This window comes from Petromyzon marinus, chromosome 59 (assembly GCF_048934315.1).
Source record: "Petromyzon marinus isolate PM22_M1 ecotype Great Lakes invasive population chromosome 59, UKy_Petmar_22M1.pri1.0, whole genome shotgun sequence".
NCBI classification, from domain to species: Eukaryota; Metazoa; Chordata; class Hyperoartia; order Petromyzontiformes; family Petromyzontidae; genus Petromyzon; species Petromyzon marinus.
In genome coordinates, this window is record NC_133725.1 from 9,285,671 (window position 1) to 9,309,235 (window position 23,565).

The window sequence follows — 23,565 nt, forward strand, 5'->3', positions numbered from 1 at the left end:
GGGGGGGGGGGTTCTGAAACATATCCCGAGCGCCTTAAACATTGGGGGGAACAGGGGGTACGTGGTTTACGCGGGCCAGCCTAAGCTGTGTAGGAGGTGTGGGGGAAGGGGGCATCTGGCGGCAGCATGCGAGGCAAGAATCTGCTACAGGTGCAAGGCGCCGGATCACACGGTGGTGGAGTGCAGAGAGCCGGTCCAATGCAACCTCTGCGGTAGCAGAGGGCACCTGTATAGGAACTGCCCGGAATCGTATGCCAACAGGGTGCGGGCGTTCCCGGGGTGGACGGGAGGGGGAGGCGGTGGAGGAGGCGACCGGACGGGGATCGGACCGGGAGCTTGTGGGGGAGGAGGAAGGAGAGGCGGCAGAACCACGACCCCCCGGGGGGGGGGGAGAGGGAGGGAGACCTGCGGGGGGGGGGGGGGGGGGGAAGCAACGACATCACCAGACCGGGAGGAGGGGGAGCAGGGGGAGGAAGGGAGGGAAGACGAGGGAGATGCCACAGGAATCCCCGTGGTGGACTTTAAATTTATGAATAAAGTATATAAGTTCAAATTGCATTGGTACATTAATTCCCATAATTGGGAAAGGCAGTAAAACAACAACAAAAACAGTCCTAGACCAACCAACACAACACAAAGGCCCATACCACACCAAAACAACACACAGTCCCAGATAACACCAAAACAACACACAGTAGTCCCTCCATAAATTGTACATTTAATTCAAACTATCAATGACATTGTTAAGAATAATTTGTGGTCAGGTCGCTTTTGAAAAATGAGCTACATAGCTCAGTGGGCTTAGTTTGAGTTTAGTCTATGCGTCTCTGTGTTGTGTCTATGCGTCTCTGTGTTGTGTGTCTATGGGTCTGTGTTGTGTGTCTATGGGTCTTTGTGTGGTGAGTCTATGCGTCTCTGTGTTGTGTCTATGGGTATCTGTGTTGTGTATATGGGTCTTTGTGTGGTGAGTCTATGCGTCTCCGTGTTGTGTGTCTATGCGTCTCCGTGTTGTGTCTATGCGTCTCTTTGTTGTGTCTGTGTTGTGTCTATGCGTCTTTGTATGGGGAGTCTATGCGTCTCTGTGTTGTGTGTCTGTGTCTGTGTTGTGTGTCTATGGGTCTCTGTGTTGTGTGTCTATGGGTCTCTGTGTTGTGTCTATGGGTCTGTGTTGTCTATGGGTCTTTGTGTGGTGAGTCTATGTGTCTCTGTGTTGTGTGTCTATGCGTCTGTGTTGTGTCTATGGGTCTCTGTGTTGTGTGTGTATGCGTCTCTGTGTTGTGTCTATGGGTCTCTGTGTTGTGTATATGGGTCTTTGTGTGGTGAGTCTATGCGTCTCCGTGTTGTGTGTCTATGCGTCTCTTTGTTGTGTCTATGCATCTCTGTGTTGTGTCTATGCGTCTTTGTGTGGTGAGTCTATGCGTCACTGTGTTGTGTGTCTGTGTTGTGTGTCTATGGGTCTCTGTGTTGTGTGTCTATGGGTCTTTGTGTGGTGAGTCTATGCGTCTCTGTGTTGTGTGTCTATGCGTCTCTGTGTTGTGTGTCTATGGGTCTTTGTGTGGTGAGTCTATGCGTCTCTGTGTTGTGTATCTATGCGTCTCTGTGTTGTGTGTCTGGGTCTTTGTGTGGTGAGTCTATGCGTCTCTGTGTTGTGTCTATGCGTCTCTGTGTTGTGTGTCTATGGGTCTTTGTGTGGTGAGTCTATGCGTCTCTGTGTTGTGTGTCTATGCGTCTCTGTGTTGTGTGTCTATGGTTCGCTGTGTGGTGAGTCTATGGGTTTCTGTGTGGCGAGTTTAGCTTACGTGGCTGCTAGTATAAATTCCTACACACGATAATCCACGACGTTGAGCGATAATTCGTGATAGCCAAGTCACTTCTGAAAAAGAGCCACATAGCTCGGTGGGGGCCTTACCTGGTAAAATAAAAAAGATAGTTTTGTTGTCGTCATCATCACGATCCATGGGCAGATAGCCCCTCGGTGTCCACTGCACATTTCGTCATTAATTTCCACTTTCTTCTCTATCTTGTAGTGCCACATCTTTCTGGCACCAATCTCTTATGTCGTCATCAAGCCATTCTCTGTTCAGCCTTCCTCTCTTTCTGGTTTCTTCTATTTTTCCGAAAAACCCACGGCACCACGGTGGCTAGATGTCAACTACCTCGCCTAGTATACAGGAGGTCGTGGGTTAAATCCCAACCCTGACACTCGCTGTAAATTTGGAGTTTGCTTGTCTATCTCTCTCCCTGTGGTTGCGTGGATTTTTCTCTGGTTGCTCCGGTTTTTCCCTCCATATTTAGAATCAGCGTTACGCGTTTAGAGAATCTGGCTACTATAAATGTCCACGCGATGATAAGCCACTTCGCTGATTTATCATTTGTGACAGCCAGGTCACTGCTGAAAAAGAGCTACATTAGCTCAATGGGACCTTACGGGATAAAAAATATATATATAAATAGTACTTCGTTTTAGTTGTCTCAAATCGGCATCACTCTCTCCGGAAGTCCTCCTCCTCCCCCTCCTCCTCCTCCTCCTCCTCATCCCGCTTCACCGCTGTGCCCAGGGCCGCGTGCACCGCCAGGCCGCCGGCTCGCGCGGCCGCCAGCACGGGCAGCAGGTGCCAGCGGGCGGGCGCCAGCGCGTGGGCCAGCGCCAGGGGGCCGTCGCGCACGCGGCGCACCAGGCGGGTGGCGCCGGCGCAGCGCAGCTCCCGGCCCACGTCGTGGACGCAGCGGCGCAGCGCCAGCTGGGAGCCCTGGGGCGTGCACTGCACCTCTACGCACGCACGCGCAGACACGCACACGCAGAGAGACACTCACACACAGCACCTCTACGCGAACGCACGCGCAGACACGCACGCGCAGAGAGACACTCACACACTGCACCTCTACGCACGCACGTGCAGAACACGCACGCGCAGAGAGACACTCGCACACTGCACCTCTACGCACGCACGCGCAGACACGCACGCGCAGAGAGACACTCACACACTGCACCTCTACGCACACACGCGCAGACACGCACACGCAGAGAGACACTCACACACTGCACCTCTACGCACGCACGCGCAGACACGCACGCGCAGAGAGACACTCACACACTGCACCTCTACGCACGCACGCGCAGACACGCACGCGCAGAGAGACACTCGCACACAGCACCTCTACGCACACGCGCAGACACGCACGCGCAGAGAGACACTCGCAGACTGCACCTCTACGCACGCACGCGCAGACACGCACGCGCAGAGAGACACTCGCACACTGCACCTCTACGCACGCGCAGACACGCACGCGCAGAGAGACACTCACACACAGCACCTCTACGCACGCACGCGCAGACACGCACACGCAGAGAGACACTCACACACTGCACCTCTACGCACGCACGCGCAGACACGCACGCGCAGAGAGACACTCACACACTGCACCTCTACGCACGCACGTGCAGACACGCACGCGCAGAGAGACACTCACACACTGCACCTCTACGCATGCACACTGACACCAAGATCCACGTGAGTATTGTAACAGTCACATTAGTAGTGGTGGAGTTTGTTAACCCCTCCCCATGTGAGTAGTGGTACAGTCCCATTTGTAGTGGTGGAGTTAGTGTTAACCCCCCCATTGGATGGGAGAGCCCAACCGAGCGTGAAGGCGGGGGGGTTGAAGTCGGCGAGCCGCACAGCGGTGATGAGGGCCGGCATCTTGTGCCGTGATGGGAGGAGGCAGCCAGAAACGGCGCGCAGGTATCCCTCGTGGCTCCCCACGTCTACGTCGGAGTGCCTACACACACGTGACACACACGTGACACACACGTGACACACACACGTGACACACACACGTGACACACACGTGACACACACGTGACACACACGTGACACACACGTGACACACACGTGACACACACGACAGATCCCCCGGGTAGCCGTAATAGACAGTTGGGGCAAATGCTGTTAGCGAGTAGCACCTATGAAGGTCCCGGCACACCACACAAAGAGGGGGTGGGTGGTCAGTACCACGCCCGGCCGCCTTTGTCTCCCCAGTGGCAATGTTGACTACATACCGCACCGAGTACTCATTTGTGTGCGTGAGTGCGTGTGTGTGTGCGGGAGTGATTACGTGCGTGCGAGTGTGCGTGCGTGTGTGCATGAGTGCGTGCGTATGTGCGTGCGGGTGTGCATGTGCGTGCGTCTAAGTGCATGTGTGCATGCGTACGAGTGTGCGTTTGGGTGTGTGTGCGTGTGTGCGTGCATGCGTGTCTCACAGGAGCAGAGCCTTCTGGGCAGCGCCGTGCATCATCGCGACGGCTCTCTCCATCAGATCCCTCGTCACGTGCTCTGTGCGGCACGCCACAGTGAACACCACGCCATGGTGAAGACCACGCCACCATGAACACCACACCCCACAGAGCACACCACGGTGAACACCACGCCAAACACCGCACCATGCAGAGAACACCACGGTGAACACCACGCCACGGTGAACACCGCACCATGCAGAGAACACCACGGTTAACACCATGCCACGGTGAACACCACACCATTCAGAGCACACGACGGTGAACATCACCACGCAGAGCAAACCACAGTCAACACCACAGTGAACACAATTGTTAACACCAGACCAAGCAGACCACCCCACATGCAGTCCACCGTGGTGAATACCATGGTGAACACAGCATGCAGAGCACCCCACGGTGAACACCACGGTGAACACTACAGTGAACACCACACCAAGCAGACCACACCATAGCACACCGTGGTGAATACCACAGTGAACACAGCATACAGATCACACCACGGTGAACACCCCACGGTGAAGACCACAGCACATGGTGAACACCCCATGGTGAACACCCCATGGTGAACACCACATTAAACACATGGCATAGCACACATCGCTCCACAGCATAGAAAACAGTGTTACACCACCAACAACAATCGCCGTTCACCACGAAGTGGCGATGACATCACCACGGCGCTTGTGCCAGGCTAGGTGCATTGAGGCCACGTGAAGTGTCGAAGGCCTGCTGGCAGGTCACAGGAGAGACCCAGGTGGTGCCATGGGTTGACTGAGATGACTGGCAGATGCACCACCTGCGCTGGCAGATGCACCACCTGCGCTGGCAGATGCACCACCTGCGCTGGCAGATGCACCACCTGTGCTGGCAGATGCACACCTGTGCTCCCTTCTGTGCCAATTTGCTGTGTTTTAGTCAACCTGCAATCCGCTCGTTGTTGTGAGCGTCACTCCTCTGCCCTCCGTTGTTGCTGCTGGGTGTCTGCCCCCAACTGCCCAGTAGCGTCCTTTATGAGCCTCCTACACATAGGTCAATCTTGATACCGCTGGTACCAGTCATCAGCAAATCCACTCAGCTCCATATTCTCTCGTACCACATTATTCCATCTCTTATCTAATCTGTGCCGTGCCCGTTTAGCCTCCTCTATTTGGCCAAACAAAAGCTGTTACGCTGTTTGGGCATGCGGTGGTTGGGCATGCGGTGGTTGGGCATGCAGGCTACATGACCCTGCAAACGCAGCCTCACTTCGTTGGAGGAGCTCACTGATGAGTCCTGATTGTTCAAGGATCCGTGAGCTCTTCACACAATCCAGCCTGGTTAATCCCAGGATTTATCATAGGCAGGCCAGCATGTTTTAATCCGGCACAAATGTTCCACCAGAGGGGTCCACGTTTCACAAGCATAGAGAAGGGAGGGCATGACTATGGCCAAGAAGACCTAAGGCTTTGTGTCGAACAACAGACCAGGTCACTTCCACACAGCATTACGCAGCCGATGAAAAGATAATGCCGTTCGACTGATTCGGAATGAGACCTTTGCTGACACACTAGTGTTGGTCATAAGCACACTGCCCAACTATGGAAACGTCCCCATTCTCTCTACAACTGCCCCATTACTCGTGGCAAGTAGAGGGAGGGGAACATTCCATGATATAAAATATCCAGGCAAGTACTTAGTTTGGGATATGTATGTTGAACTTCTTTCACACTGTATGTAGCCAACCATCCTAATCGGAGGTGCGGGGGAAGAACAAACTAAACGCCTCTGTTGTAAGAGACTAACAGAGAATATTGTGTCTGTGCAGGACCGCCCCAGCCTAAAACCACAACGGGACTCCGCAAGCCTCTCCCCTCGGCGTGCCTGGCAAAGTGGTTGGGCTAATGGTAAGGCGCCATCTCTCAGTAGCATGCTCCAGGTTAAGTAGTAGAGTCTCTAAATCCTCAGAGTGGGTAGTAATTACCAGATCATCCGCAGGCATGGTTGATCGATAGGTGGCCATCCCTTGATTGCACCCGGGCATTGATCAGCCTCTCACTGTATCTGTACCTGATGTAAATTCCTCTGGTACAGCTTGGAAAGCATCACAAACTATGTGGTCAAAAAATGTTAAAGAGTGTAAGGGCCAAAAGACATCCCTGGGCCTATCCACCATCATGGGGCACCACGGTGGTGAGATGTTAACTACCTCACCTGGTATACAGGTGGTCGTAGGTTCAATCCCGACCTATATATTTGGAATTTGCGTGTCTCTCTCCTCGTGACCGCATACATTTTCTCTGGGTCCTCCGGTTTTCCCCTCCACATTTAGAATCAACATCACGCATTTAGAGTAGGTGGCTGCTTTAAATTTCCACATGATGATAAGACACTTCATTGAGCTATCGTTTGTGATTGCCAGATTGCTTCTGAAAAAGAACTATATAGCTCAGTGGGGCCTTACCTGGTAAAATAAAGGTAGTTTAGTTTTAGCATACTGCAGCCTTCAGCGTGCTGTGCTTTGAACCCAGTGACTGGATTTGATTCCCGTTCACGGCCAACACAAGTCATGAATGTCTGAATCGGTCCTGGGCCTTCCCTAGGTCGACTCAGCCTCAAATGAGTACCTAGTCAGCCCCCCCCTCGTGTGCCGTGCAGGCATTCATAGGTGCCCATTCCTCTGGTAGCCCCGCCCACCACTCTGATATGTATGGATGTGTATGTTGAACTTCTTTCACACTGCATGTAGCCAACCATCCTAATCGGAGGTGCGGGGGAAGAACAAACTAAACGCACACAAAAAAATAAAGCAGTGATGTAAGTCCCCCGTTTAAATTCTCTACGCCTCTGTTATAAGAGACTAACAGAGAATATGGTGTCTGTGCAGGACCACCCCATTCTAAAACCACAACAGGGCTCCACAAGCCTCTCCCCTCAGCGTGCCTGGCAAAGTGAAGTTTATTTATTCTTGCGCGGACCTTTCCTGACACGCTGAGGAGTGAGATTCCTGGTAGTTGTTACAATCAGTAGTCACCCTTCTTCAAGAGGGGGACCACCAGGTCATCCTTACAATCCTGCGGAACCCGTCCTGTGGTCCAGACAGTTGTGATGAAGTATATCGGACAGTCCTGCACACAGATGCCACCCTGCGTCAGCAGTTTGCTTAGGAGATCATCTCTATCCGGCGCTTTACCTGGTCTGAAGCTCCAGATTGCCCGTCGCACTTCTTCAAAAGACAGAATTGAGCGGCAAATCACTCGGAAGGTTTGGCTACTTCTTCCAATATTTTGAGGCACTCCATCTCCAGCAGGGTCATTACCACCTTGCCCATGATGCTCTTTGAGCTGAGGGGTTTCCCCCTCCACAGAAATACTCAGCAAAATTGTCCGAAATCTATTCTCGTGGGTTCGAAGACCGGATCACCATTCTTTCCCTTCAGGATGTTATTTGGCATGGCGCTTCAAGGTATTTGTGATCGTGTGATACCGACGCAGTTTCCATTTTCTCAGCAACCTGCGACCACCACTCATCCTTGCAGCACGCCACAGCTTTCCAACCTCCGATGTTGGATATTGTAATGACAGGAGTGGACCTGTCGTTTTTTCTCAACCATCCAGAATACCAACTCCATCAGCCAGGGTCTCTCGGGAGGTTTGGACCATATCCCCAAAGCAGCCACTGCAGCTGCATGAGCCACAGTCCTAAACCTCGCCCATTTTCCCTCAACATTAGGAGGAGTGGGGGGCGATGCCAACCCCAGTCACAAGCGATGCTGAAATGCTCGCTTACAACTTTCATCAGCTAGACGAGACCAGGCCACTGCGGGTTTGAATGGAGTCCCAGATTAATGATTGTCACCAAAGTGAAAATATAGCAGGAGCATCTTACAGATGACAAGCCGATGGTCAATAGGCAGATCAGCTCCCCAGTAGGTCCGGGTGTCAAGGACATAGGCCCGCATTTGCTGTTCTGTCACTATATAGTCCATCAGATGTTCTTGCTTGGACCCAGCATGCATCCATGATCAGAATTAGAATATTTATCAAGACTGCAGGAAATAAATGAGCTATGAATCTCTTTTTCACAGATGTTGAAACAGCTTGCTGGTGGTTATAAGCTCATGGGCTTAATAGGAATTTAGTAGCCTCGTACCATAATTATTGAGCTGATCTGGACCATGCTTTCAAATCACTCTGGCTCAGGTGTCTGCGTCATGACCCACTCAGACATTAAAGTCACCCAACAAGATGACAGGAGGCACTTTAGCTGGCACCTGGGACAGGAGGCCGTAGAAGGAATCTGACTCATCAGCGTTATCTACATCCTTCCACTGATGATAATCTTCTGTGGGTCCATAAGCAGTCACCACCACTAACACCATTTCTCACCTTCCGTTGATGTGGAGGCGAGTCCACAACAACCTGGGCACTCACACCTTCCCAAACGTTGCCTCCATGCTCCCTTCATTCTTTTGTTTTGGAAGAAGAGCCACTCCCTGTTGTTTGGCAGTTTCCTGCCCCGAATGGAGGACTGTCCACCCCTTATGGTGAGATAATCAGTCCACCTGACCCTCCTGTACATCACAGCGGTCCAAGCGGTTACCAGTCCATCTCCGGACAGAGGAATGGAATCCTCTCCTCCGAAGCGAGCATTTGAACATTCCACGTGGCCACTCGCAGTGGTTTCTTTGCCATTTCTGGAGGAACTCCGAGGGTGCGGGTTCAGTCTCCTGGCTCCGCCAAATGGGGTTTGGCCAGGAGACGTCATAGACGCCTCTCCCCCCCTGGGGCCTCTGATACAAGATTATTTTGATATTTCATTCATGGTTTAGTGGTAAATTAATTAAATGTGGAGGGATTACCAGCCCCCATTGGCCGCTGTGGGACCAGCTGATTGGAATTGGCCCTCCCCACATGGTACATCCACCACAGCGTTACCGTCTAGCACCACTGTGAAGGTAGGGGGTTGTTTTTGCTGGCATAACCACGACACGCGGCACAATCACCGCACACGGCACAATCACCGCGCACGGCACAACCACCGCACACGGCACAACCACCGCACACGACACAACCACCGCCCACGGCACAACCACCGCACACGGCACAACCACCGCACACGGCACAACCACCGCACACGGCACAACCACCGCACACGGCATAGCCACCGATGATTATGTATTAGGCCTTCATCCAGCAGTGGATTGACCATGCCTGAATGAGGATGATGATGATGTGTCTGACCTGTATGGAATCTTTATCAGAATCTCTATTTAGATTGGAGAAATCTGATGAGCTATTAAGCTATTTTTTTCAGGTGGAGGTGGGTTTTAGGGGCGAGGGGTCGTTGTACCGTAGGTCACCGTCTCGATGACCCGGCCCTGGGTGGAGAAGTCCTCAGTGGCGATGCCCAGACGGCCGTGCAAGGTGTAGGCCTGCATCACCACCCGTGTCACAACAAGTGTCACAACCCACGTCACCACCCACAACAGAGACAAAGAACCCCCGTGTAGACTTAACAGACTGTTGGGGCCAAGTGCCGTTAGCGAGCACCTATGAAAGCCAGTATAGCACACGAAGGGGTGGGTTGCCAGCGCCATGCCCGACCACCTGTCTCCGTAGTGGCGATGTTTACACACCAGGTACTCATTTGAGGCTAAGTCGACCTAGGGGAGACCCAGAATTAGTTCAGATAATCGTCACTATTGTTGGCCGTGAGCGGGAATCGAACTCAGGTCGCCGGGTTCGTAGCGCAGCGCGTCAACCACTACACCATCGCTCTCCCACACAACCCACAACACAACCTACGTCACAACCCACACCAACAACAACAGACGCCGTTTGCCACTAAGTGGCGGCGACGTCACCACGACACTTGTGCCAGGCCAGATGCACTCTGAGGCCACGTGAAGTGTGGAAGGTCTGCTGGCAGGAGGTCACGGAACAGACCCAGGTGCCATGGGTTGATGACTGGCAGATGCACCATCTAACCAGCAAAGGAGCGTCGCGACAAACGTGCAACCTCTTGCGGCAGCATTCACATAAACTGCTCTTGGCTGCCACTACTTGTAGTACTAGAAGTAGGTTCTACTCCTAGAGATGGGACTGTCCCCCAAGTTACGATGGTGGATCGTCACGTGGGACACAACCTCAACAGAAGATGCTCGGTCACCCATTGCGCATCTGTACTATACTAAAAGTAAGTGCATAATTCCGATATATTACCTTGTCTGCTATACTACATGTATTGTTGTTTATTGTTTATCATGTAAAAATAGTTTACACTTGTATAAAAATAGTCCATAATCAATGTATTTTTTGGGTTAGATCTCGTAAATATAAATGTCGCAAAACCCGGCACCACCCGACACAGCCTGAATAAGGTTTGTGACGTAAACAAAACGTGCCAATTAGTTTAACAACACATTGATATTTACGCTATCTAACCAAAAAAATCTCTATTATGGATAACATTGGTCGTGACAGCTTACCACGTGCAATAAAAAGTCACCATGAATATGGGGAACAAAAGTATTCACAGAGTACACACGAAAGAGACGATAGCCAGCCAGGGACGCTAACGCTCGGGCAGCCAAACATTCGCCGTGCAATGTGAACGGCGCTCTGGGCCTCAGCGGTGATGTTGACAGATCTCGAGCACGTGGTGGGCTAAGGTGCACGGTATGTAAAAAAGCGGGACTGGCTATCAACGAGTTGAGTACGTTAGAGAAAGTACTCGAAGCGGGAGGGGGGCGTACATATGGGTGTTGCCACCGTGAATGCAGGCAGCCGTAACCGAGCCACGGAAAACGTAGAGCAGGGATGATTGACGGAATCCAGAAGGGGGGAATATTCGGGAGGGGAAAGAAGATGAAGCAGATGGAGGAGAATGAGGGGTGTAGGGGAACCTGAGGGAAAGTTCTAGAGGATGGTGGTGGAGAGAGACGGTGGGCTGGTAGTCGGGAGAGAAGGCACCACAACCACTACCCAGGTGGTGTGTCGCGGTTGTGGTGGTTGTGCCACGGTTGTTGATGGGTGTGCCGCGGTTGTGGTGGTTGTGCCGCGGTTGTGGTGGTTGAGCCACGGTTGTGGTGGTTGTGCCACGGTTGTGGTGGTTGTGCCACGGTTGTTGGTGGTTGTGCCACGGTTGTTGGTGGTTGTTGGTGGTTGTGCCGCGGTTGTGGTGGTTGTGCCGCGGTTGTGGTGGTTGTGCCGCGGTTGTGGTGGTTGTGCCGCGGTTGTGGTGGTTGTGCCGCGGTTGTGTTGATTGTGCCGCGGTTGTGGTGGTTGTGCCACGGTTGTTGGTGGTTGTGCCACGGTTGTGGTGGTTGTGCCACGGTTGTGGTGGTTGTGCCACGGTTGTGACACGGTTGTGGTGGTTGTGCCACGGTTGTGGTGGTTGTGCCGCGGTTGTTGGTGGGTGTGCCACGGTTGTGGTGGTTGTGCCACGGTTGTGGTGGTTGTGCCGCGGTTGTGGTGGTTGTGCCGCGGTTGTGGTGGTTGTGCCGCGGTTGTGGTGGTTGTGCCACGGTTGTGGTGGTTGTGCCGCGGTTGTGGTGGTTGTGCCACACCTGCGTGACGGGTGACTTCCTCAGCTCGTCCAGCAGCCGTCTTCCTGAACCCACGGCGAAAACTGGTCGCGTGCCGGTGGTCGGGCGGTCAGAAATTTGGGGGTAGGGCAGGTCAAGGATCGAGAGGGTTCACACACACACACACGCGCGCACGGCACACGTTCACACCACAGTAAATGCACACGTGCGCATACACGGGAGTGTATGAAACCAGCGACCCGAGTTCGATTTCCGCTCACAGCCAACACTGGTGACGATTATAATCGTCACCAGTGTTGGCTGAGGCAGTCCTGGGCCTCCCCTAGGTGAATACCTGGTGAGATGTGTCTTCTCAACCACAGTCCTTCTCGGCCACAGCCATGCCCTCCCTCCCTTCTCTATGCTTGTGAAACGTGGACCCCCCTGGTGGAACATCTGCGCCAGTTAGAAACATTTAGGCTGACCTTCCTATGATCCATCCTGGGTTTAACCAGGCTGGATTGTGTGATGGGCTCATAAATCCTCTAAATATTTGGACACATTCCCATCCGTGAGTTCCTCCAGCAGGCAAGGTTGCATTGGCTGGGTCATGTAGCCCGCATGCCCAGCCACCGCATGCCCAAGCAGCTTCTGCTTCACCACATAGAGGGGGCTAAATGGGTACAACATGGACGGGAGAAGAGATGAACTGATGCGGTATTGGAGGATGTGGAGCTGAGTGGACTTGCCGAAGACTGGTACCAGCGGTGTCAAGATCAGCCTCTGTGGGGGAGGCCAGTGAAGGAAGTTGCTACTGGGCAGTTGGAGGCAGTTGCCCTCCAACAACAACGGGAGGGCAGAGGAGCGATACTCACAACAACGAGCGGAGCGCCGGGCGGCTAAAATGCAGTAAGTTGGCACAGTAGGGGGTACAGCTGATGCATCTACCGGTCATCTCGGTCAGCCAACCCATGGCACCTGGGTCTGTCCCGTGACCCCCTTTCAGCGAGCCTTCGACACTTCACGTGGCCTCAAATTGCACATGGCCCGGAAGAGGCACCGTGGTGATGTCACCGTCACTAACTAGCAAATGGCGGGTATTGGTGTGTGCGTGCGTGTGTGTGCATGTTTACCCAGCACTCCGGATGCACTTGCGTCCAGGCCGTGTCCGACCGCCAATCCGAGCGAATGGTAGCGCGGCCCCCTCACTGCCTCCGGCCAATCACAGCGTAGGACACAAACACACGTGCAGCCAATGGGAAGAAACATTACTGCTCACCCATCCTGTCGTCATGGCTATGAGAAAATTGCTCCCCCGCTGGCTTGACTCCCACCACTCGCTCGACCCATTGTTGTTGTGACAGTAGCGATTCTGGTTATTGTTGTAGTTGTTCTGGTCGTTCCTGTGGCTGTTGTAGTGACAATTGATGTGATTGTTGAAGTAGTGGTTGTGATAGGTTATGTGGTTTTGATCAGGTGGTTGTTGTGGCTCTTCCTGTGATTGTTCTTATGGCTGTAGTGGAAGAAGTTGTGGTTGTGGTAACAGCTGTTCTGTGGTCGTCGTGTTTGTGGTTGTTGGGTTGTTGTACCGAGTGGGTGATCCGCCAGGCTGGGAACCAGGGAAACGGCGAGACTCCGCTCCTCTCCTCTTTCCGTTGCCGTGGTTAAAGTCTCCACTTTCACCAGTTGCCGGGGACCTGGCTGCTTCAGAGCATTGAGCTCTGTCGCCATGACAACCGTACGACAGAAACCAAGGCAACACGCCGTCAGAATTCAATTACTCGACCGATTATCGGTTCAGTTACTTGGCTAATCGCGTAACGTGAACAGAGACATGCGAGACAGCGAGACATATGGAGATGCTGTGAGACACGCGGAGATACGGGGAGGCACGGGGAAACTCGTAGAGACACGAGGGGACACCGAGACACAAAGAAACAACACTGTGAGACACTAAGACAGAGACATGGGGATACAAAGAGACTGAGACACACGGTATGACAATTGGAGACACGGGGATTCCTAGGGAGTCACGGGGAAAGACAAGGGAAGTCACGTGGAGACACGATGAGACATGGGGAGTGACACAGGAAGTCACGGAGAGACACGGGGAGATACGGAGAGACACAAGGAGACACGGGGAGACACGGTGAGATACAAACAGAGACACGGGGAGATACAGAGAGACACGGGAAGTCACGTGGAGACACAAGGAGACACGGGGAGACACAGGGAGATAGAAAGAGACACGGGAAGTCACGTGGGGACACAAGGAGACACGGGGAGACACATAGAGACACAAGGAGACACAAGGAGACACAAGGAGACACGGGGAGATACTGGGGAGACACGGGGAGATACAAGGAGACATGGAGAGACACGGCGGGGAGACACAGGGAGATACAGAGAGACACAAGGAGACACGGGGAGATACGGGGAGACATGGGGAGATACAGAGAGACACAAGGAGACACGGGGAGACACAAGGAGACACGGAGAGACACGGGGAGACACAGGGAGACACAGAGAGACACAAGGAGACACAAGAAGACACGGGGAGATACGGGGAGACACGGGGAGACACGGGGAGACACGGGGAGATACAGAAAGACACAAGGAGACAAGGGGAGACACAGGGAGATACAGAGAGACACAAGGAGACACGGGGAGACACGGTGAGACACGGGGAGATACAGAGAGACACGGGGAGACACAAGGAGACACAAGGAGACACGGGGAGACACGGGGAGGTACAGAGAGACACAAGGAGACACAAGGAGATACGGGGAGACACGGGGAGACACAAGGAGACACGGGGAGACACGGGGAGACACGGGGAGATACAGAGAGACACGGGAAGTCACGTGGAGACACAAGGAGACACGGGGAGATACAGAGAGACACAAGGAGACACAAGGAGACACGGGGAGACAGGGGGAGACACGGGGAGACACGGGGAGATAGAGAGACACAAGGAGATACGGGGAGATACAGAGAGAAACGGGGAGACACAAGGAGACATGGAGAAACACGGGGAGATACAGAGAGACACAAGGAGACACGGGGAGATACAGAGACAGGGGGAGACACAAGGAGACATGGAGAGACACGGGGAGACACGGGGAGATATAGAGAGACACAAGGAGACACGGGGAGACACGGTGAGACACGGGGAGATACAGAGAAACACGTGGAGACACGGGGAGACACAAGGAGACACGGGGAGACGCTGTGAGACACGGGGAGATACAGAGAGACACGGAGAGACACAGAGAGACACAAGGAGACACAAGGAGACAGGGGGAGACACGGAGAGACACAAGGTGACACAGAGAGACACAAGGAGACACGGAGAGACACAAGGAGACACGGGGAGACACAGAGAGACACAAAGAGACACAAGAAGACACGGAGAGACACAAGGAGACATGGAGAGACACAAGGAGACACGGGGAGACACAGAGAGACATGGAGAGACACAAGGAGACACGGGGAGACACAGAGAGACACAAGGAGACACGGAGAGACACGGAGAGACACAAGGAGACACAGAGAGACAAAAGGAGACACGCGGAGACACGGGGAGACACGGAGAGACACAGAGAGACACAGAGAGACACAAGGAGACACGGGGAGACACAGAGAGACACAAGGAGACACGGAGAGACACGGAGAGACACAAGGAGACACAAGGAGACACGGAGAGACACGGAGAGACACGGAGAGACACAAGGAGACACAAGGAGAGACACGGAGAGACACGGAGAGACACAAGGAGACACGGGGAGACACAAGGAGACACGGGGAGACACGGGGAGGTACAGAGAGACACAAGGAGACACAAGGAGATACGGGGAGACACGGGGAGACACAAGGAGACACGGGGAGACACGGGGAGACACGGGGAGATACAGAGAGACACGGGAAGTCACGTGGAGACACAAGGAGACACGGGGAGATACAGAGAGACAAAGGAGACACGGGGAGACACGGAGAGACACAAGGTGACACAGAGAGACACAAGGAGACACGGAGAGACACAAGGAGACACGGGGAGACACAGAGAGACACAAAGAGACACAAGAAGACACGGAGAGACACAAGGAGACATGGAGAGACACAAGGAGACACGGGGAGACACAGAGAGACATGGAGAGACACAAGGAGACACGGGGAGACACAGAGAGACACAAGGAGACACGGAGAGACACGGAGAGACACAAGGAGACACAGAGAGACAAAAGGAGACACGCGGAGACACGGGGAGACACGGAGAGACACAGAGAGACACAGAGAGACACAAGGAGACACGGGGAGACACAGAGAGACACAAGGAGACACGGAGAGACACGGAGAGACACAAGGAGACACAAGGAGACACGGAGAGACACGGAGAGACACGGAGAGACACAAGGAGACACAAGGAGAGACACGGAGAGACACGGAGAGACACAAGGAGACACGGGGAGACACAAGGAGACACGGGGAGACACGGGGAGGTACAGAGAGACACAAGGAGACACAAGGAGATACGGGGAGACACGGGGAGACACAAGGAGACACGGGGAGACACGGGGAGACACGGGGAGATACAGAGAGACACGGGAAGTCACGTGGAGACACAAGGAGACACGGGGAGATACAGAGAGACAAAGGAGACACGGGGAGACACGGAGAGACACAAGGTGACACAGAGAGACACAAGGAGACACAAGGAGAGACACGGAGAGACACGGAAAGACACAAGGAGACACGGGGAGACACAAGGAGACACGGAGAGACACGGAGAGACACGGAGAGACACAAGGAGACACAAGGAGAGACACGGAGAGACACGGAGAGACACAAGGAGACACGGAGAGACACGGAGAGACACAGAGAGACACAGAGAGACACAAGGAGACACGGAGAGACACGGAGAGACACGGAGAGACACGGAGAGACACAAGGAGACACAAGGAGAGACACGGAGAGACACGGAGAGACACAAGGAGACACGGGGAAACACAAGGAGACACGGAGAGACACGGAGAGACACGGAGAGACACGGAGAGACACGGAGAGACACAAGGAGACACAAGGAGAGACACGGAGAGACACGGAGAGACACAAGGAGACACGGGGAGACACGGAGAGACACGGGGAGACACAGAGAGACACAAGGAGACACGGAGAGACACAGAGAGACACGGGGAGACACAGAGAGACACGGGGAGACACGGGGAGACACAGAGAGACACGGGGAGACACAAGGAGACACGGAGAGACACAGAGAGACACGGGGAGACACAGAGAGACACGGGGAGACACGGGGAGACACAGAGAGACACGGGGAGACACAGAGAGACACGGAGAGACACAAGGAGACACGGGGAGACACAGAGAGACACAAGGAGACACGGGGAGACACGGAGAGACACGGGGAGACACAAGGAGACACGGGGAGACACAGAGAGACACAAGGAGACACGGAGAGACACGGAGAGACACAGAGAGACACAAGGAGACACGGGGAGACACGGAGAGACACGGAGAGACACAAGGAGACACGGGGAGACACAGAGAGACACAGAGAGACACAAGGAGACACGGAGAGACACGGAGAGACACGGAGAGACACAAGGAGACACGGGGAGACACAGAGAGACACAAGGAGACACGGAGAGACACGGAGAGACACAGAGAGACACAAGGAGACACAAGGAGACACGGGGAGACACGGAGAGACACGGAGAGACACAAGGAGACACGGGGAGACACAGAGAGACACAGAGAGACACAAGGAGACACGGAGAGACACGGAGAGACACAGAGAGACACAGAGAGACACAAGGAGACACGGAGAGACACGGAGAGACACAGAGAGACACAAGGAGACACGGAGAGACACGGAGAGACACGGAGAGACACGGAGAGACACAAGGAGACACAAGGAGAGACACGGAGAGACACGGAGAGACACAAGGAGACACGGGGAGACACAAGGAGACACGGAGAGACACGGAGAGACACGGAGAGACACGGAGAGACACAAGGAGACACAAGGAGAGACAAGGAGAGACACGGAGAGACACGGAGAGACACGGAGAGACACGGAGAGACACAAGGAGACACAAGGAGAGACACGGAGAGACACGGAGAGACACAAGGAGACACGGGGAGACACAAGGAGACACGGAGAGACACGGAGAGACACGGAGAGACACGGAGAGACACAAGGAGACACAAGGAGAGACACGGAGAGACACGGAGAGACACAAGGAGACACGGGGAGACACGGAGAGACACGGGGAGACACAGAGAGACACAAGGAGACACGGAGAGACACAGAGAGACACGGGGAGACACAGAGAGACACGGGGAGACACGGGGAGACACAGAGAGACACGGGGAGACACAAGGAGACACGGAGAGACACAGAGAGACACGGGGAGACACAGAGAGACACGGAGAGACACAAGGAGACACGGGGAGACACAGAGAGACACAAGGAGACACGGAGAGACACAGAGAGACACGGGGAGACACAGAGAGACACGGGGAGACACGGGGAGACACAGAGAGACACGGGGAGACACAAGGAGACACGGAGAGACACAGAGAGACACGGGGAGACACAGAGAGACACGGGGAGACACGGGGAGACACAGAGAGACACGGGGAGACACAGAGAGACACGGAGAGACACAAGGAGACACGGGGAGACACAGAGAGACACAAGGAGACACGGGGAGACACGGAGAGACACGGGGAGACACAAGGAGACACGGGGAGACACGGAGAGACACAGAGAGACACAAGGAGACACGGGGAGACACGGAGAGACACGGAGAGACACAAGGAGACACGGGGAGACACAGAGAGACACAGAGAGACACAAGGAGACACGGAGAGACACGGAGAGACACAGAGAGACACAAGGAGACACGGAGAGACACGGAGAGACACAGAGAGACACAAGGAGACACGGGGAGACACGGAGAGACACGGAGAGACACAAGGAGACACGGGGAGACACAGAGAGACACAGAGAGACACAAGGAGACACGGAGAGACACGGAGAGACACAGAGAGACACAAGGAGACACGGAGAGACACAGATAGACACGGGGAGACAAGGAGAGACACAAGGAGACACGGGGAGACACAGAGAGACACAGAGAGACACAAGGAGACACGGGGAGACACAAGGAGACAAGGAGACACGGGGAGACACGGAGAGACACAAGGAGACACAGAGAGACACAAGGAGACACGGGGAGACACAAGGAGACACGGAGAGACACGGGGAGACACAGAGAGACACGAGACACGGGGAGACACAAGGAGACAAGGAGACACGGGGAGACACGGAGAGACACAAGGAGACACAGAGAGACACCAGGAGACACGGAGAGACACAAGGAGACACGGGGAGACACGGGGAATCGCGGCGAGGCGCTCACCCTGCAGGAGCCGGTTCTCCATGGTGGAGCGCACCTGGCGCCAAGTCACCCCAGCTGGTTTGTAGACGGCGAACACCCCGTGCAGCTCACGCAGCACGCGCGGCCCAAACATCGCGCACAGCATGCACAGACAGCATGCACACAGCACGTATAGAGCCTGCACAGACAGCATGCACACAGGATGCTTACAGCATTGTACAGTCAGCCTGCACAGAGCCTGCACAGACAGCACGCACACAGCTGGCACAGACAGCACGCACACAGCTGGCACAGACAGCACGCACACACCCTGCACACAGCCAACACGCACCCTGAACACAGCCAACACGTACCCTGAACACAGCCAACACGCACCCTGCACACAGCCAACACGCACCCTGCACACAGCCAACACGCACCCTGTACACAGTCAACACGCACCCTGCACACAGCCAACACGCACCCTGTACACAGCCAACAAGCACCCTGTACACAGCCAACACACCCTGTACACAGCCAACACGCACGCTGTACACAGCCAACAAGCACCCTGAACACAGCCAACACGTACCCTGTACACAGCCAACACGCACCCTGTACACAGCCAACACGCACCCTGTACACAGCCAACACGCACGCTGTACACAGCCAACAAGCACCCTGAACACAGCCAACACGTACCCTGTACACAGCCAACACGCACCCTGTACACAGCCAACACGCACCCTGTACACAGCCAACAAGCACCCTGAACACAGCCAACACGCACACCTGTACACAGGCAACACGCACCCTGTACACAGCCAACAAGCACCCTGAACACAGCCAACACGCACCCTGTACACAGCCAACACGCACCCTGTACACAGCCAACACACACCCTGTACACAGCCAACACGCACCCTGTACACAGCCAACACACACCCTGTACACAGCCAACACGCGCCCTGTACACAGGCAACACGCACCCTGCACACAGCCAACACGCACCCTGTACACAGCCAACAAGCACCCTGAACACAGCCAACACGTACCCTGTACACAGCCAACACGTACCCTGCACACAGCCAACACACACCCTGCACACAGCCAACACGCACCCTGTACACAGCCAACACGCACCCTGTACACAGCAAACACGCACCCTGTACACAGGCAACACGCACCCTGCACACAGCCAACACGCACCCTGTACACAGCCAACACGCACCCTGTACACAGCCAATACGCACCCTGTACACAGCCAACACACACCCTGTACACAGCCAACACGCACCCTGCACACAGCCAACACACACCATGTACACAGCCAACACACACCCTGTACACAGCCAACACACACCCTGTACACAGCCAACACGCACCCTGTACACAGCCAACACGCACCCTGTACACAGCCAACACGCACCCTGTACACAGCCAACACGCACCCTGTACACAGCCAACACGCACCCTGTACACAGCCAACACGCACCCTGTACACAGCCAACACGCACCCTGCACACAGCCAACACGCACCCTGCACACAGCCAACACGCACCCTGCACACAGCCAACACGCACCCTGCACACAGCCAACACGTACCCTGCACACAGCCAACACGCACCCTGCACACAGCCAACACGCACCCTGTACACAGCCCACACGCACCCTGCACACAGCCAACACGCACCCTGTACACAGCCAACAAGCACCCTGAACACAGCCAACACGTACCCTGTACACAGCCAACACGCACCCTGTACACAGCCAACAAGCACCCTCAACACAGCCAACACGTACCCTGTACACAGCCAACACACACCCTGTACTATTACACAGCGCGCGTTGCTGGGATCCACGCCGCTCAAGGGGCCGTCGCTTCAAAGCTTCACCCTCGCGCGCGGGGAAGAAAAGTCGCGGGAGACAGCGGGGTGGGGACGACGGGAGACAGCGAGGGGGGGGGAGGACCGCGGGAGACAGCGGGGGGGAGATATCGGCGGGAGACAGCGGGGGGAGGAACGGCAGGAGACAGCGGGGGGATGGGTGATCGCGGTGGGGACAGCAGAGTGGCGTGCAACGCGGGGGCCATGTGCGCAGCCATCTTACCCCGGAAGCGACTGTCAGGTCGCCGCGTTGTGGGGACGTCAACTGGCGCGAAGCAACCGCCGGTCCTCATTGGCCGAGTCGCGTCGCCGACGTCCGGCTCGGGTTATTTGACAAGCGATTGCGTCATGCCTCGCGGTGACGTCATAATCTCGTAACTTGTGATGACGTTCGCACCGGGCATGGCAGAGATGGGACCCGCTTCTCGCTTCATATCGTTCATATCGATGCCATTCACGATCATCGCGTGTGAAGGAATATTCCGATGAAAGGCGTGCGTATGGGTTCTACGTGGCCACAGTAGCCACCAGAGGCCGATATATAGCTGGTAAAATAAAAAAAAAGATCTGTTTTTATTTGTATTTTTTAAAAGTTATTTGCTTACCTTTCCAACTTTGCACTGTGATCGTCTTTATATTGTTTGTTGATGTCACGTTTTGACACGCCCCCTACTGGACATCTGTGAAAAAGAGCTTTATAGCTCATTGGATTCTTGCTCCAGTGGTGGCGAGATGTTATCTCCCTCGCCTGGTATGCAGGAGGTCGTGGGTTCCATCATGACCCGGACGCCTGCTGCTGCTGCTGTATATTTGGAGTTTACAGGTTCTCCCCATGGTCGCGTGGATTTTGGAAATTGTAGAGCTGCTGCTATACATTCCCACGTGATGACAAGCCACGAAGTTGAGCTATTATTTGTGGCCAGGTCTCTTGTGAAAAAAACAAGCTAAGAGCTCAGTTGGCTTTACCTGGTAAAATAAATAATAGTAACCATTCGTTTTTACATTGTTATGAAAGTTAAACGTTTATTTTAAACCAACCCGAATCGCGATAGTTGAGGTAACAATGTCGAATGTGACAATGTTGAATGCCGTCCGGTTCTGATGTTACTCTGCACCGACGTTGGCAGTGAGCGGGAATCAAACCCGGAGTGGCCAGATTCGTAGCCTGTGTTTAAACTTTTTGTTTTTATCAAGTTAAGCCCACTGGGCTATTTCGCTCTTTTTTTAGAAGCGACCTGGCCACAAATGATAGCTCAATGAAGTGGTATATCATGTTCATTTTAGCAGCCAAATACTCTAAGCGCATGTTTCTACATGTGAAACGAAAAAGTGGAGAGCCGGGAGAAAAATGTACGCGACTACAGGGATAACATGCAAACTCCAAATATACAGGCGTCAGGGTCGGGATCAAATCCACGACCTCCTGTATACTAGGCGAGGTAGTTAACATCTCGCCACCACGGCGCCTATTTAAATGCCCACACACTCTCTCTCCCAGCGTGAGACCGTCTCATTAAACATTTTGTGGAGGATCGCTCAGCTGAACAAAATCGTTCCACGGTTGAATTCGCAAGTGCGTTTTAAGTCCACGTAAAACACACATGAATATTTCGTGGAATGCTGGTTCATAAGTGCGGGTGCTCGTACATGCGGGTGCTCGCGAGTCCGGGCGCTCGCGAGTGCGGGTGATGGTAAGCGCGGGTGATGGTAAGCGCGGGTGATGGTAAGCGCGGGTGATGGTAAGCGCGGGTGATGGTAAGCGCGGGTGATGGTAAGCGCGGGTGATGGTAAGCGCGGGTGATGGTAAGCGCGGGTGATGGTAAGCGCGGGTGATGGTAAGCGCGGGTGATGGTAAGCGCGGGTGATGGTAAGCGCGGGTGATGGTAAGCGCGGGTGATGGTAAGCGCGGGTGATGGTAAGCGCGGGTGATGGTAAGCGCGGGTGATGGTAAGCGCGGGTGATGGTAAGCGCGGGTGATGGTAAGCGCGGGTGATGGTAAGCGCGGGTGATGGTAAGCGCGGGTGATGGTAAGCGCGGGTGATGGTAAGCGCGGGTGATGGTAAGCGCGGGTGATGGTAAGCGCGGGTGATGGTAAGCGCGGGTGTTCGTAAGTCGAGGACTGCATGCATCTCATCAGTGAACAAATTATTTGGTGTTGCTAACCCTCCGTGTCAACACCACGGTGGCCTTAAAATGAATATGTAACAGGTGACATTTCAGGTAATGGCCCTTCTTCACAGTAAATGCATTCTTCTGCTCTTCCAGTTCACGAGAGCAACTCTCAAACTTTTATGGCTGTGTAACCCCCTTGTTGAATTTTGTTTCAACCGAGTACTGTACCTCCTTGCCTGACCCAACACGGTTCTGAGAAATAAATATATTAATGAACGTCAATATTTTAAACACCTGTCCATTTTATTAAGTATCCTAACTAGCTAAATAACAGGCGCTCTGCATGCGTGAAGTAATTTGTTC

At 54.2% G+C, this 23,565-nt stretch overlaps 1 protein-coding gene across 3 annotated transcripts; it reads right to left on the minus strand.

Moving 5' to 3' along the window:
• Nucleotides 1–698: 698 nt before the first annotated feature.
• Nucleotides 699–21,438, minus strand: LOC116955373 (pseudouridylate synthase TRUB2, mitochondrial-like). 3 transcript variants are annotated; one of them, XM_076053094.1, is made up of 9 exons: nt 21,314–21,438; nt 19,247–19,403; nt 13,391–13,522; nt 12,935–13,009; nt 11,844–11,905; nt 9,626–9,707; nt 4,262–4,334; nt 3,641–3,780; nt 699–2,770 (listed from the first exon to the last, which is right to left on the minus strand). In XM_076053094.1, exons 2-9 carry the CDS (start codon nt 19,368–19,370, stop codon nt 2,484–2,486), a joined length of 975 nt encoding a protein of 324 aa, XP_075909209.1. In that variant the 5' UTR covers nt 19,371–19,403; nt 21,314–21,438; the 3' UTR covers nt 699–2,483. The 3 variants fall into 3 exon arrangements, with proteins under 3 accessions (XP_075909209.1, XP_075909210.1, XP_032832293.2); XM_076053095.1 differs by lacking the exon at nt 21,314–21,438 and adding an exon at nt 21,030–21,307; XM_032976402.2 differs by lacking the exon at nt 21,314–21,438 and adding an exon at nt 21,008–21,307.
• Nucleotides 21,439–23,565: the final 2,127 nt, after the last annotated feature.

Coding starts and splice junctions, on each gene's coding strand:
- LOC116955373 (XM_076053094.1), bottom strand. CDS start 19,370: ATGCTGTGCGCGATGTTTGGGCCGCGCGTGCTGCGTGAGCTGCACGGG. Junction 13,523..19,246: donor GGAGAACCGGCTCCTGCAGG/GTGAGCGCCTCG, acceptor TCATGGCGACAG/AGCTCAATGCTCTGAAGCAG. Junction 3,781..4,261: donor GCCCAGAAGGCTCTGCTCCT/GTGAGACACGCA, acceptor ACGTGTGTGTAG/GCACTCCGACGTAGACGTGG.